This window comes from Danio aesculapii, chromosome 13 (assembly GCF_903798145.1).
Source record: "Danio aesculapii chromosome 13, fDanAes4.1, whole genome shotgun sequence".
In the NCBI taxonomy this organism is placed as follows: domain Eukaryota; kingdom Metazoa; phylum Chordata; class Actinopteri; order Cypriniformes; family Danionidae; genus Danio; species Danio aesculapii.
Window position 1 is genome coordinate 20,658,969 of NC_079447.1, and position 17,215 is coordinate 20,676,183.

The 17,215-nt window shown below is 34.6% G+C and overlaps 1 protein-coding gene across 4 annotated transcripts in view; it reads right to left on the reverse strand.

Annotated features, from left to right (window-relative positions):
• Positions 1-17,215, reverse strand: part of sobpa (sine oculis binding protein homolog (Drosophila) a) — a 78,720-nt gene that overhangs the window by 33,870 nt on the left and 27,635 nt on the right. For 2 of the 4 annotated variants that reach the window (XM_056470398.1, XM_056470396.1), the window contains exons 5-6: positions 13,995-14,146; positions 8,741-8,764 (exon numbers count right to left, since the gene is read on the reverse strand). In XM_056470398.1, coding sequence (XP_056326373.1) covers positions 8,741-8,764; positions 13,995-14,146 — 176 coding nt within the window. The remainder of the gene's footprint in view (positions 1-8,740; positions 8,765-13,994; positions 14,147-17,215) is intronic. The other 2 variants (XM_056470400.1, XM_056470397.1) reach the window with 1 other exon arrangement.

Sequence of the window (17,215 nt, forward strand, 5' to 3'; positions counted from 1 at the left end):
CCCCCTGAATATTTTTTCCCCTATTTATGTTTAACGGAGAGCAGATTTTATTAACATATTTCTAAACATAATAGTTTTAATAACTCATTTCTAATAACAATTTATTTTCTAATATATGATTTATTTAATCTTTGCCATGATGACGATAATATTTTACTAGATATTTTTCAGGATACTAGTATTCAGCTTAAAGTGACATTTAAAGGCTTACCTAGGTTAATTAGCTTAATTAGGCAAGTTAGGGTAATTACACAAGTCATTATGACAATGGGTTGTTCTGTAGATAATCAAAAAAATATTGCTTAAAGGGGCTAATAATTTTGACCTTAAAATAGTTTTAATAAAATTGTTAAACTTCTTTTATTCTTGCCGAAATAAAACAACTTAGACTTTCTCTAGAAGAAAAAATATTATAGGAAATACTGTGAAAAATTCCTTGCACTGTTAAACATCATTTGGCAAATATTAGAAAAAAAATATTCACCGTTTTGGTGAATATTCATAATTTTGACTTCAACTGTATACATATTGTCTTAAGAAATAAACAAGGCTTTGCTTTACAAAAGCAAATAGGAAGAGGGTTCTTAAATCCTCATTATTGTAAATTCACTTTATTTACAAATTAAAACTTTTAAAAAGCTGAAAATCTGAAAATGGCAATAAATATTTGCAAATGAAGCTCTAAAGCACGTGCTAAAAAACTGGTGCAAAGCATCCATAAGAAAAAAATATGTTTCTGCATGTGTGGAAACTATTGCAGCTTTTTCTGCTATTTAATATTGAGCTGTGGCTCAAAGTGTGCAGAAAAACAAACAATGTCATGTTTCCTTAGTTATATTGTGTTTGGTTTCCTGGACTTGCACTCAAATATTTCTAAATTCTTAAAGCAACATTTGAGGTTGTGTGCAAAAAGATCTGTCCACTGGTTAGTCGAGCTATAAAATCACATTTTCTGAGGCAAAATTACTTGCTTGATGCGAATAGAGGAGTTTAACCAGTGAATGTGTTTCTATAGTTTATGAGTTGTATGCATTTTTTAGAATTTATGTACATCATGGCCATAGTTGGTTTCCCCCACAAGTCTAAAGACATGCACTATAGGTGAAGGGGTAGTGTTTGTGAGTGAATGAGAGTGTATAGGTGTTTCCCAGTGATGGGTTGCAGCTGGAGGTGCAACTGCTGCTTATAACATATGCTGGAAAAGTTGGCGGTTCATTCTGATGTGGCGACCCCTGATTATGAAAAGGGACTAAGCATGTAGATCATGTAAGCACGAAGATCAGCAAAATATATAACACTGTTCTAGTGGTTTTTGGATATTTTAATTATCATTTTTTTGTACATATTATGCCTTTAACCCATGTAATCTTAAATCTACCTCTATCATAACTACATATCTACACCTAGCAGTGGGAATTTTTCAAAAATGGCTTATTTCATTGTTTTTGATAGTCATGCTAATATTACCAGTGACGTCTTCTCTGTATTTATGCTCTTCTACATCCAGTTTTCTAAATCCAGTTGCTACTGAACTCTATAAACTAATAAGCGAGTTCATAACTGAGTTAGACTGACCCAAGTTCTTATTCAGCCTCTGTTTCTCACAAACACGCATTCAGTCAGATTCCCCAGTCCAGAACAAATCACCATATATGGACAAACATCTCAGTATTCCAAATATTCAGTTACTCTAAGGTTTCATGAGGCTAAAAATACGTTGTCAAAATTCATTAGCTCAGCACCTACACTCACACACACGCAAATCTGAGGATTTAGACAGTGTAAAACGAGCCCACCGTCTGACACAATAAACACAATACACTAACTATACTGTGTGTGTATCTCTCTCTTTGTGTGTGTGTGTGTGAGGTTCACCACATTTCCTCTGAGAAGGGCACTCCTTACGCACACACAAAAAACACTTTTTTGTTGTTATGAATTTCAAGCATTTTTTTTTTGATTAAACGTTTTCTGAAATGAGTAAATAAACAAATGAGGTATTGATTAAATGTGTTTTTCAGTTTTATTTAAATGTTTTAGGAGAAAACATTAGTCCAGATTTTGAATTAGCTCTGTTTGGATGCTTTGACCCTGCAAATTTCTATTATATTTGGTATGGTGGTGGTTTAAAAGGGTGATCTTGATGGATCGAAAGTCCACTTTACCACCTACTTTTCATAAATGGCTGACTAAAATGGTTGCTGCTCTTAAGCTTGAAATAATTAGTTCTGCTAGGGCAGATGCTTCTAAAATGTTTGAAAAAATCTACCTTCCTTGTTTATCTTTTTAAGAGTTAAAAGGAGGGCACTTGTGATTCATGGACATTTTAACTCCTACTTTGCCACTCCAATTTTATAAAGATCCAGAAGGAACGTGATGGTGGGAAAAAATGGGTGGAAGAAAAAAAAACTGGATGGGAAAAAACGTGTGATAGGAAAATATATTCTTCTGTATTTTACCATTCTATCATTAAGTATTTCCCCATTTTTTTGTATCTTAAAAGCACGTTGAAATGACTGTAAAAATGTTCAATTTCTATTTATGAAAGCTGTTCGTCGATCATGCCCTTCCTATGCAACCTCTGAATCAGTGAATGCATGTATAAGCGCTAACTGATGGACACGCTCCATATGAAAAACTGATCTCACACTGTAAAAAATAAATACGTAAAATTTACGGTAAAAAAACGGCAGCCAGAATTTGGTTTCCAGAATTTTACAGTTAAAAATACGGTACAAACCGTAAAAATTATTTCTAATTTTTACAGTAAACTACCGTATTTCTTTGATTTACAGATGTAATATGTCTGTATTTTGAATTACGAACATCTACACATCTGTTGTTACACAGATAGACACGTTAACACAGCCATATGCAGGTGGTGATGAGTAAGTTACATAATGAACCAAAGCTCATCACAAACAACTTTCCCACAAGCAGAAAAGAGTATCAGATTGTAGAAGGTGCTCAGTGTTATTCACACAGCTACTAAACATCAGTATGGTAACATGCATAAAATTAAAGTGAAATAAACATTGTTTATCAACATTAGATGTAACATAAATCTTTAATGTACATCACTGATGGAGAAACAACTAAAACATCCATAGTAATGTCAACAAAAAGCATAAAAAGTGATGTGCCATGCACGGAATTCTGGGAAAGTCAATATACGGTTATTCGCCTTATATATTAAGGAAACATACAGGATTACGGATTTTTACTGTAGCATTTTTACAGTTTTTTTATTGTTGAAATCATGGCCATTTTATACAGTGCAGATCAGCTTCTGTTCACGCCATTTAAAGTGGAGCTGAAGTGCAGGACAATTTGGGATTTGGTGTGTGTTTAAACCAATAGTATCTGGATGCAGCCTTTATGATGCAAGCTGAGAGTCAGACACAATGCACTCAATGGAGCTAGTGACATCACTGTGAGGGGTAGGGTTAGGGGTGGGGTTAGGTGAGCCCATTAAAAAGCATTGGATGCAGCACAGATTGCACTGCACCAGGTCTGCATTCAGACTCCTTGTTTAAACTGACAAATATGCTTAATAATATGTAAAGATGTCCGTCCTGCGTGTTTGATTTTAAACACAACTAATTTTGTCTGAAATGAGCACAAACAGTTGCTAAAGTATGCTTTCATTATAGATCTGTGCATTCTTACCTTTGTTCTCAAACAAAATAAAACGAGAGATTCATTTGCTGCTCTTTACTTGATTGTTAACAGAGGTGTCACTTTAAATGGCATGTAGCTGATCTGGGATCAGTTTATCATACGGAGCGTGTCCATCAGTCAGCCCTTATACATGCATTCACTGATTCAGAGGTTGAATATGAAGGGAGATGATTGACGCACAGCTTTAAATGGAAAGAAATTGAATGCAGACATTTTATATTAATTTCAACATGCTTTTAAGATAAAAAATATAGGAAAATACTTAATGATAGGATGATAGCATGATAGAATGGTAAAATACAGGAGAATCCCAGCAAAAACAGGAGGTTTGACATGTATGAAGTGAACAGGAAGTGTTTGTCGAACAACAGTTTTGCAAATAAAAATGTTTTCCTCACATATACAACATAAAAACTTAAAATATATATTTACATTTTTTTTTCCACCCAGTTTTTTTTTTCTTCCACTAATTTTTTCCCCACCATCATGTGCCTTCAAGTAAAATTTGATGGTGTATATTATTTACTCTATATGGTTACTCTATATTTATTATTAGTATTATTTTTAATTAATTAACTTTTTTTTTGTATTTTCCTTCTCTTTTGTTACTATATGTATAAAAACGTAATATATATTGTATAAATGTGTTTTGTTCTGTTTTGTGCTTATAAAAAACATTTACAATGAATAAAAAATATTTTTTAAAACTCCTGTTTCTCTTTTATGACATAAAATGCAAACATTTTTACAGAGGGGATCTTTATTATTCAGAATTTTTCACAATTCATTTTAATAAATGAGAAAAATCAAGGTTTAACACATCCCTCTGCAAAAAGTAAAAATAAAAAAATCAGAATGTAGATATGAATAAAAGTGTGCAGTTTGGTGTAGGTATTGCTGAAGTAGAGATTTGTTCCTTGATGCAGGAGAACAGCCTTTAAAAATGTAAATCAAATTGATAAAATGCTATAAAATAAATATTTAAAAGTATATTTTATATGCTTACTATCCCCATTAGACTGAATTATAAATTTTTTTTGAAATGCCAAAAAAAATCTAAAATCCTAAAAGCAACAGATGGATCAGAGAACAGTGTGTTTGCCTGCAGTCTCACCTCAATGTGGAGGAATTATAATCCCCTGAAGCAGCTGTTGTGAGGATGCTGTTCTACCTGAAATGGACCAGTGGGATGATCGAAGTGTGTGTGTGTGTATGCTTTCTCTTTTTCCATTTTGAGTTTTGCAGATGCAGGTATTTACTGCAGTAACACCAGACCGCAAGCAAGCAGACCCACCGCCCCTCCCCGTGTCTCATTTCACACACACACACTGCTTATCTTCACAGCTGACCTTGTGGTGTACATGACAAAATAGAAAGAGAAAATGTTCATACAATCTCAGAGTGTAACAGAGAGCTCCCCCTGCTAATGAATTATAGAAATGAAGGTGGAGTCGCGGCGGTGGCAGAAAGCCAGGACAGTCGTCAAAGGAGCGAAGTAAACAGCTCTGTGATTGTGGGATTAAATGAACATGCTCTTGCCAGACGTTCATTCCACAGACGAGACTCCTCTGAGAACCAGATACAGCATCCAAACGTCTACAGACGTGCCAGAAGGACCTCACAGTTTACACTATAATCATTACAGACTGCGCAGAATATAGTCTCGTAACACATGATGTCATTCAGCACACGCTGTTCTCTTCAATATACTGTATATGTGAGGAAAAAACACACAGGAAACTGGACTTTAAGAACAGTTTTCTGATAAAACATACACTTTGAAAATTAGACAGGAGACATGTGAATCTCCAAAAATATTTGCAGGTTGCATTCTTCCAGTCATTTCACCTAGACTCTGTTTTTAACTGGTTTTAAAATGAGTTTTAGGTGATAAGCTAAAACGCATTACCATTTCCAACTGGTATTACGTGTACTGCGATAACTTGCTTTCAGATTTTGCCGAAACCCTTTCCTCTTATTTCGCAGGAGTGCTCAGTGTGTTGTGGATATTATGAATGAGAGAGAAGCAAGTGAATGAAAGGAATATAGATGGTAAATGTGATTTACAGCCCAGGCTCATTGGAAATAGATAGTCTCAGCCTACAGTTTTGCTAAACGTAAAATACGTTGCTCTGGGTACGTTTTGTTGCATGTTTCAAATGACAAATCCTCTAGAGGGTGCTGTCTACATTTTTGCAAAACTGAGTTATGTTACTTAGGGCAGTGGTTCCCAGAGTGGGGGTCATGAGACAATGAAGGGGGAGGGGTCACTTGGATTGTGACTCTTGGGGTCATTACATTATATTAAAGACACAATGTGAGCAATAGCGTCAGATGCAGCAGATTGACTTTATGGCACCAGGTTAAACTTTCTGGCACATTTACAGCACTCACATACCTTTAAAAAGGTTAAACGAAGAATAGACTTGGGCCTATTGGTGTGTGTGTGCACCATGGCATGCAAGGTGTTTATATTTATAATCACCTCAGAGGATATTCGGGGTCGCGAGTCACTGGCATTGCTATTTTGGGGGTCGCGGGCTGAAAAGTTTGGGAACCCCTGACCTTGGATACGTTTTGTTACACGTCCTTTTTGTACACGTCCATTAGAAGGCAGGACTTACATTGTCGAACATTTTACCTAGTAAACCACTGACCAAAACCCTTCCCAACCAATAGTGTTTTCAAAAGAAAATGTAAGAGAAAAGTGCACCGTGACCACATAATTTTAGCTTGAGTTTACCTTGCTTTTATCTTTTTTGTGGAACTGTGCTTCACCAGACTCAAACCCGGGCATTTTGCATTACAAGTACAACAACGTAAAAAATGAGCTACAGAGTAAACTGGCCATGACAGAAATGTCACCCATATGGAGATAGATAGGTGAGGTAAACATACTTGATTACAACTCATAGACACCCTCAAATTGTGGTATTTATTTGATAAAAAAACTGCATTAAAATAATCCTTTATTTGTCAATAATATGTCTCTGTAACTATCATTAGTGTAAAAAGGAACTAAAAAAATGGTGTCACACTGCCCCCTAGTGTTTGTTTTATCTAGGAACTGCAGTTAAACGTATGTTGAAGTGCAGGCAGAAGCACATTTTTTGAATGACCTTGTTTCGACGAATTTAATTGTAATCTCTGTGTTTTGGTACAATGTAGCAAAGTATGAATATATTTTCTGGGCATTTTCTCACAAAACATCCTACAGCGACCACATTTTTGGTCAGTAGATGCTGTAAATGTATATTGTACTATTTTTATTTTTTTAATATTGTTAAACTTGTTACAACTTCCTGGCCAGGGACTACAGATGTAAATTAGCTTTAGAGCTAACTCTGGCACAACATGTCCCTGTATAAATAAATCAAATAAAATGAGCATTTTAACTACCAGAGCAATCTGACGGAACAAGTTTAAACTACCTCAGGTAGAATCAGTTTGCACAAAGAAACATTGTACAAAATGACTAAAAGGGATAGTTAGCCAAAAACTATTCAAAAGGCAATATTTGAAAGAATGGTGGCAGCCAGACAGTTAACAGTAGCCACTTATAGAAGAATAAAAAATACTGTGGAAGTCACGGTTGGGCTACTGTCAAATGTCTAGTTATTAACATTCTTCAAAATTTCTTCTGTAGTGTTCCACAGAAACAAAAAAACAACAACAACTCTATATGACTGAAATAGCTAGAGAGTGCATAAATGGTGGCATCATTTGGGTTGAACTGCCCCTTGGAAAAATAAGGATAATAAAAATAATTAAAAAAGGAAATAGAAAAAATAAATGACAGTATTTATATATTATTAAACTTTTTGTAAAAGTATTTTTACTTATTTTTTCATTATATATTAGCACACATTCTCCACAAAAATATCTCATTAGCATGACCTTTCCAGGCATTTTGTAGGGTTTTCATTCGATTCCCATTACGTAGTGCAATGTTGTTGTTGTTTTTTAATCATAAATTCAATTATTTAAATAATACATGATTGTTTGTTTATTTATTTATTAAGTTGTTGTTGTTGTTGGATTCCAATACAGTAATGAGAATGAGAATTTCACTATTCACTATGGTTATAATCAAAATTGGGACGCTTAATGAATGCTCAGCTGTCATGAAATGTCACAATGCAAAATTAATGATTCATTAAAACAGGCCTGATTTTGGGGACCATTTATTTTCACCAAAAAATAACTACTTTTTTTTTGCTCTGAAATATAACTCAAAAGTATTACAAGTTCTATTAGTTCTTTCTTTCCGATTGCTCATTATTGCATGCACTTTTTACTTATATACTTACTGTCTACCTCTGTTTGTTTCTCTTTCATTGCCAGATTGATTCATTAGTTATTTTAAAAAGGTGTTACCTTTCAGAATAAAAAAATTACAGTATATGTAAGCATACAGATGCTATATGTCTTTAAAATCATGTTGCAAATTGGACAAATTACATATATATATTATTAGTAATACCATTTTTGCAGTGCAATTTTAACTTAAAGCTCAATGATTTCTACAGAAAATATAAAACCTCAAGAACGTTGTTTACACCTTTTATGTGCTTCTACAGATTGAGCTCTAAACCCCAGGCATTTTACACTGCTCAACAATTCATGAGATTTACAGTTTGTCCCTGTTATTGTGTGTGTGTGACACAGACAGTGTTTATATATGTGTGTGTGTGAGTGGTAGCGTCAGTGGTCATGTTTAGCATGTTTGTTGGTCTCTTCATGCTGCCCACTCGTCTTCAAACACACCACACATTAAGCGAGGGGTGGCTGTGAACAAACATGCATGCATGTAGGAGTGTGTTCGCATGCATGTGGGACTCTTTGGTGTGTGTGTGTGCATGTGTGATAGTCGATTTGTGTGTGCGCTTTATGTGCATGAGCCTGTGCTTTTGTGTGAATGTGTGCATAATGCATGTACTTCTGGGAGTTTGTTTGCATGCCTCTATGATATTATGAGTTCCATCAGTGTGTGAACAAGTGTACAAGAGAGTCTCTAACACACACGAGGAGAGGAGAAATCCAAACACAGTATACTTACACTGCAATTCCTCACATATCCAAGCTTAGATAGAAAAGAAAACACACAATCAATATCTGTCTCACTCTGATGGCATGAGGTCTACATCTAAATGAGAGTCATTGGTCCTGTGTACCGAGCTGAGGTCTGTAATTATAATGAACGCATGAATGTGTGGTAAATCCCAGGAAACTAAGCTTGAATTATTTATTCGGTATTATTAATCAATTATTATTAATTATTAAAGTATTAAGTATTAATAACTATTTTATCAATAACTGTTCAGAAAAAAATTGAAAGATGACATTGAAAGACATTGAAAGATTTGACAATGTTTTTGAAAGAAGTCTTCTGCTCAATAAGCCTACATTTTTGGGATTACAAATACAATACAGATAGAAATATTGTGAAATGTGATTCTGGAGCACAAAACCAGTCTTGTGTTGCACAGATATGTTTGTCTTTTATGTCAAAAATCATTAGAAGGTTAGGCAAAGATCATTTTACATTCAGATATTTTGTAAATACTGCAAATATATCAAAACTCTGATTAGTAATGTAAAAGTGATTTTCATTCATTCATTTCTTTTCAGCTTAGTCCCTTTATTAATCCGGGGTCGCCACAGCGGAATGAACCACCAACTTATCCAACACATTTTTACGCAGCAGATGCCCTTCCAGCCGCAACCCATCTCTGGGAAACTTAAAGGTGATTTTCTCTATTAAAAATATTTTTGGAGCCTCAAACTGCAGATATTCAAGCTGCATCTCAGCATTGAACAATAACACTGGAAAGCACATTTATTTATATTTTAGTAGTGCTGGGAAAAATTTTATTGCAATGAATTGCATCCAAATTATACATCTGTAGCTTAATATTTGCTCTTTGATCATTGCTTAATTGTTTCTTACATTTTTCTTCCCTCCATTTTATTTTATTTGAATTTCTATCTATATTACTTTATTTCTTCATTTTATATTTGCTAAGCCTATTGTGATTCATTGTGTATAAATATGTACAATAGATGAGTGAACATATAAAGGAACTTTTATCTTCTCGTATTTACTTTTGTATGTATTTATATATCATGACACCATTGAGGGTCGGGGGGCTTGGTTGTAGCAAAGATAATTTGTCTCTGTTTTTTAAATCTTTTTAAAATTGTTGTGTTTTTGAGCAAAAGGTCAATAAAAAGATCTGAACAAAATAAAAGTTTGTTTTTACAATATATGTGTAAGTACATTAATATATGTAAATTATGTTTATATAAATACATATATACATGCATATATTTGAGAAAATGTTTTCTTATATTTAGATATAAAATATATACAGTATGTAAATGATATAAATTATAAAAAAATGTAAATATGTATAATATATAATATATATATAAAAATATATACAGTTGAATTCAGAATTATAAAACCCCTGAATTATTAGGACCCTAACCCCCCCCCCCCCCCTCGTTTATTTTTTTCCCCAATTTCAGTTTTTTCAACACATTTCTAAACATAATAGTTTTAATAACTCATCTCTAATAACTGATTTATTTTATCTTTGCCACGATGACAGTAAATAATATTTGACTAGATATTTTTCAAGACACTTCTATACAGCTTAAAGTGACATTTAAAGGCTTAACTAGGTTAATTAGGTTAACTAGGCAAGTTTGGGTAAGTAGGCAAGTTATTGTATAACGATGATTTGTTCTGTAGACTATCGAAAAAAATATAGCTTAAAGGGGCTAATAATTTTGACCTTAAAATGGTTCATAAAAAATTAAAAACTTCTTTTATTCTTGCCTAAATAAAACAAACAAGACTTTCTGCAGAAGAAAAAATATTATCAGTCATACTGTGAAAATTTACTCGCTCTGTTAAACATAATTTGTGAAATAATTAAAAAATAAAAACATTTTCAACGGGGGTTAATAATTCTGATTTTGACTGGTTTTGTGGGCCTGAATAAATTTTACAATATATTTGACCATTTCTTCAGTGATAAAATTAAACATAAGCCTTTAGTATCACAATCACAAAAACCTTACATATGTCTTTACTGTCACATTTGCTTTATTAAATGTGCCCTTTTGAATAGTAACATATTAAAGTTCTCCAAAAAGATAAAATAAATAAATAAATAAATAAAAATCCATCAATAATAAGCAAAAGTGACTTTTAGAATATAAGTGGTCTCCCTGGAGTGACTTAAAAAAAAAAAAAACTTTAGAATTTTACACTGCATTCCATTGTTGTTTCAATGGCGTTGCAGCAAACTTTAACTAAAGCCCCGGTCAGACCACACGATTTTGGCACGATTTTTCTTGACGTAGGGTGTCGTAGAGATTTGTAAACGACTGTCATGACACAAGATTCAATCGTTTCTTCTCGTGTAATGTGGCATAGTTCACGACAACCGATACCGTGCCTGTGACGCCTCATGACACAATCACAGAAAGTCTAGCATGTTTAATTTTCCCCCGATCTTCAGGACGAGTTCCGTCACCTGGGTGATACTGTGCAATAGGAGAACATAATTTCTCAGTTAAATCAGTGGGTGCTACCATTAATGCACTGGTCTGGTGATCAAAAAATAGGCTGCATATTTACTCTGGGTGGGCCACGGGTGGATAAGATCAATCACTGGTTATGCAACCTTTTACTACCTTTTCTAAAATATTATGGTGTTTTAGGCAATTTTATTTGACTGGCCCAAATAGGCAGACATAATCATTCTCACAACGAGTTTCTGAGTTCACTCTATTTCTATCAGAGTTTGTTCAGCCGAGGTAATCTGGGAACATGTTCAGTGTTGCGAATACATTACAAAGCATTTCCTGCTTATTCAAATGTTCCATTAATAGTGAAAACAGTTTAATATAGACTTCTCTGAAACTGTGTTATTTAGGCTAGATTATTAATTTATTTAACAAACCAAGACAGTCTCATGGCAATTCCTGTTTTGGCGCATGTAGCCGACTTGTTTTGAAGCGCATCACCTCAAATGTTATATATTCTTGTTTATAGATAACTGACCAATTAAAGATACATTAAAATTAAGTTAAGAATTATAGCAAACGAAATTTGTTTCAAAAAGATATTCTTTCCAAGAAAAATATACAAATTATATTTTTGTTTGTGCCCCTCCAATAACTACAGGGGTGGATGATTTGTGTCGCTCTGAGGAAAATAAGGATTTAAGAATGCTTCACTGTGATTTTTATCACAAATCTCAGTTATATGTTTGCTCATTTTTAAATATGTCATTATTTTAAAGATTGTCTTGAGCATCTGATTTTTCCTTGCTGCTGCGCTTTCATTTCTCCGTCTCTCGCGCGGCAAGTTCAGGCGTGGGATTGTTTATTAAGAAACCCATGGCATGAAAATACACATTTAGATTTCAAAGAAAATATCTTTTTATTAAAAAGCCGTAGCGTAGCCAGAAAGGAGAATCTGTGTGTGCATAAGAAAAACTGGATGAGCCTCATGTATTGTCAAAACAATGTGCAAAAAAACCCCGCAGACTCTGTGTACTAACGTTACAGAACAGACTGGGCTGATATAACTCATACGTGCCCCTCTATCATCCACAGGGTCCTTATTTTCTGATAGCAAACACAATCTAAAACGTGACTTTCGGCAATCTCTGATCAAAGCGGTCAGGTTTTCTCTGTATCTGAGACGTTTTGGAGTTGAACTTTGAATGCATTCGTTTACTGGATCATTGGACTGAGAAGTTTATAGGGGTTTACTGGTTTGAGAAATTTCTGATCGTAAAACCTGCTTCTTTTTATTTGTAAGGTATTGTTTTCGTTATTATGTACTGATTCAAATTACTAGGGTGTGGGGGACGGAGCGGGCGCAAGCGAATCAGGCACAATCATCGAATAAATGCAAGCTGGTGCCACGGTATTGACTGCTTCATCACTGTGACATTTATTCACATATGACTGGATGTGGTGGACTGTCATGATTTTGGCAATGCAGCACACTACTGAATGATGCTTCTAGCCTATTATACATATATATATATATATAAAATTGTGCATCTATTTTTAGGTGTGCCAGATGCCACTTTGCACACCCTGGCACACCCGTGGCTACGCCCCTGTTAAAAAAGGAATCATAAGTTTCCTAGTATATCCTAACAAATGCCCTTATATAATTTAGTTATTAGTTGTCTGTAAGCATCAGTGTTTATTGAAGTTGAAATAAGATAAAAAACAAATTAAAATTGAGAAAAAAAATATTGTTATAGCAACACTTTGAAATAAGCTTGTCGAAGACGTCACTGGATGACTGATCGTGAAGGAACGTGTAGTCTGGCACATTTGCTACCCACCACAAATCAAGATTTTATCAAGGAAAAAATAAAAAATGAATAAATAATCGCATGATCTGACATAGTGACTTTCGTAACCGACATTAAAAATCGTGTGATCGGACCGGGGCTTAAGAAGAGTGGCCAATGTAAAATTTTCTTTCCTGGCAGTTACGTGTCAGTTACATTCTAAATTCTGTTCGTTCTAAATATGTAAGAAGGTATTCCGAGGCCCACAAAAATAACAATCCCACATGTGGGACGGTTCTGGATAAAGATAAACCACATTAATGCATCTTAAATGTTTACAAACCTATTAGAATAATTATTTGGTTCATTTCAAGAAAAATACAGAAATAAAATTAAAGAATAAGCACAAATTTAGTATCTTACAAATATCAAAAACATACATAATAACCCATGGCTAATATTCAAGTATGTTTGTGCTGTAATGCTTTCATAATTAAATGTAATAAATTGTGTAAATAATATATAAAAAACAAAAATGATGTAAGGTGATGTTTAAAAATACTAGTTATTTGATGTATTCAGACTCCATATTAGTAATGACCCATGCCATCAGCTTGCCTTTGTGTACAAAGTATAAAATACTATCAACTGAAAATGAAAAATGACTAGCTTTAACTTCATAGAAACTGACATAGATTCCTGTTACAGACATAGATTGCTGTTAGTGAAAAATGATTGACTCACTATATAAACAACACCTGCGTATTAATCTCACAACTGTATCTCTGTCTGATTATTAAAGATACATGTTTACAATTTACATATATACAAAAATAATTTCTAATTTAAATGAGTAGGTGTCATTGTGCAGAGAATGTAGTAACACAGAACAGGAGTAAAGGCAGAACAGAAGAAGTGACATCAGACAGAAAGAGCCTGATTGGCTGAGGGGACAGGAAGAGGCGGAGACTGTGCATTCACCTTGTTGCGTTTGAAGTAGGCACGTCGACAGGCAGCGAAGCATTTCTCACTGCAGAAGCTCTTGAGCTCAGAGCCCATACTGAGAGAATAACGCTTCACTCCCACCTTCTGACACCACGCACACATGATCTGAACATTAGACGAGTCCTCCTCTGAGACAGACAGACAGACAGAGAGAAAAACAGAGAGAACACATCAGGGTCTATTCAGATGGTATTTGAAACAAAGATACAGCAAGTTGAAGATATAACACAGAGTGGTGGACTAAACTGATGTCTGGCCTATAGGTAAACCCTGGCTTTTTGTTCGCTGCTGCAGATTTTCTAAGCATATTGTGAAGTTGTGCTTGAAGAATGGAAAGCTTTTCTATGTATTTGTTCATTTGAAACATGACCGACCACTTCAAGGTTAATTTCTGTTTTCTGAGTTTGCCTTTAAAAGCTTCATAGTTTGAGAAAAATCATTTCATTTGTGCTTTATTTTATAAACTAAATATATAGTGTGTTCAAAATTTTAAATGATGATTTAGTGCAGTCTATTTGCAGAAAATGACAACGATCAATGAAACATACTGAAGAATGTAGAGGAGAATGTGCAGGCTGCTGATCAAATACAGCTGAGAACAATTCATTCATTCTTTTTCCTTCAGCTTAGTCCCTTTATTCATCAGGGGTCGCCACAGCGGAATGAACCGCCAACTTCATTCATTCATTCGGACATTCATTTTCCTTAAGCTTAGTCTCTTTATTCATCAGGGTTCATCAGAGTGGAATGAACCGCCAACTTATCCAGCGTATGTTTTACGCAGCGGATGCCCTTTCAGCTGCAACCCAGTACTGGGAAACACCTATACACTCTCATTCACACACATACACTACAGGCCAGTTTCGTTTATTCAATTCACCTGTACCGCATGTCTTTGGACTGTGGGGGAAACCAGAGGAAATCCATGCCAGCATGGGGAGAACATGCAAACTTCACACAGAAATGCCAACTGACCCAGCTGGGACTCGAATCAGTGACCTTCTTGTTGTGAGGCGACAGTGCTACCCACTGAACCACCGTGCCACCCTAGCTGAGAACCATAAACTATTAATAATTGATGGCCAGTGTATATTTTATGTTCTTTTCTGATTTTCTGTGTATTTTTGTATGTTAAAATATACCTACAGAGACCAGCATATATATGAGTATACTCCTCACAGACCTTTCTTTTAAATTAATATTTTCTATAGAAGGCTTTAGAACACTATAATTGTGCATATACATTAAATTAGTGAGTACCAAAGCCAAATCTGGAGCTAATGTAGCAATATAACTTATGAGAAGTGTCCAATTATTGTCCTTGAAAGGGAATTTGTTATGGGCAACACCATATTGCTGCAGACACTCCATAAAAACAATACAAAATACAGTAGTTACAATAATTATAAGATAAACTCTTGTTAAATAAACCCACTGAAACTGGTACAAAGGATTTCTTATATCAATTCAACCTGCACTAGGGACTCTACACCTCCCACCAGAGGGAAGCTCATTTATGCTGAGCACTGTATATTTCATGGTAAGCTGTGGCTTGTCTTTTTTGTAAAATGATCTGGTTTTGTCAGTTAATTGTGTCTTCAAATAATTGCATGTGCCTGATACAGCTTACAGTTATTTGTTGACTATGGATTTTCAAGAATTTCTGTATATATCACTTCTTGCTATATATACAGGGTTCAGCATAATTGAGTACACCCCATTTTGAAAATTAATATTTTTATCCATTTCTCAGTAAATATAGGCAATGTATTTTGGTGCATTTAAACAAAACAGGGGTGACGCAGTGGCGCAGTAGCTAGTGCTGTCACCTCACAGCAAGAAGGTCGCTGGTTCGAGCCTCGGCTGAGTCAGTTGGCATCTCTGTGTGGAGTTTGCATGTTCTCCCCGCGTTCGCGTGGGTTTCCTCCGGGTGCTCCGGTTTCCCCCACAAGTCCAAAGACATGCAGTACAGGTGAATTGGGTAAGCTAAAATTGTCCATTGTGTATGTGTGTGAATGAGAGTGTATGAATGTTTCCCAGTGATGGGTTGCAGCTGGAAGGGCATCTGCTGCGTAAAACATGTGCTGGATATGTTTGCGGTTCATTCCACTGTGGCGACTCCTGATTAATAAAGGGACTAAGCCGAAAAGAAAATGAGTGACTGAATAAACAAAACAGATTTAATAAACAGATATATTTATTACAATAATATTTTAGTCACCGAACATATTTAGAAATTGAAAGATAATACAATTAATTCAAGCAAAATATTCAACTAAATTTTTCATTTTTTTGCTTCTCTTGATTTTTCCTCTTTTTAAAATTTGTATTTAATATTTTTCTATAAAATAAATTTGGCTGTACTAGTTTTTGGACCGTTGTAAATTATTTTGTTAGATAAGCTCCAGATTTGGCTTCAGTACCGAATAACCTAATGTATATGCACAAATATAATGTTCTATAGCTTCCAATTAAAAATATGAATTTAAAAGAGAGATTTTTGAGGGGTGTACTTATATATGCTGAGTACTGTAAATACATCCTACATACAGCTGAAGACTAAACTATTAGAATTCTTTTTCAAATATTTCCCAAGTGCTCTTTACCGGAGAGAATATTTTTTTCAACACATTTTTAAAGATAAAATTTCAATAACTAATGTCTAATAGCTAATATCTTTTGCCATAATGACAGTCCATACTATTTTACTAATTATTTCACAAGATACTAATATTCAGCTTAAAATCCAATTTAAAAGCTTAATTAGGTTAATTAGGCAAGTCACGGGACAACAGAAACCAATGGAAATAAATCCTTAAGTACAAAGATACATAATTAGCAAGTAGTTTAGACTGAGGTTCCTTTATATTTCATAGTCAACAGATAACTGTGATATCATCATATACTACATCAACTATTTAACAGTAATCTTACACTGATTCATCCATTTTTATATTACAGGCAGACAGTTTACAATGCATACACTCAGCATGTACAAAGGCCACGGGCAATCTTTTTATCACCAACCAACAAGGAGTTAAGAGAAACCTGTCATCACGCATCACCCCACACACATCAAGACTACATAGGATTGTATATTCCTCAATGTGTGTGTGCGTCAGTCAATCTGCCTACATCACAGTGTATGCCACAACATATCAGATCCGTCCCATCATGCTCGACTAACAACCAGAGCG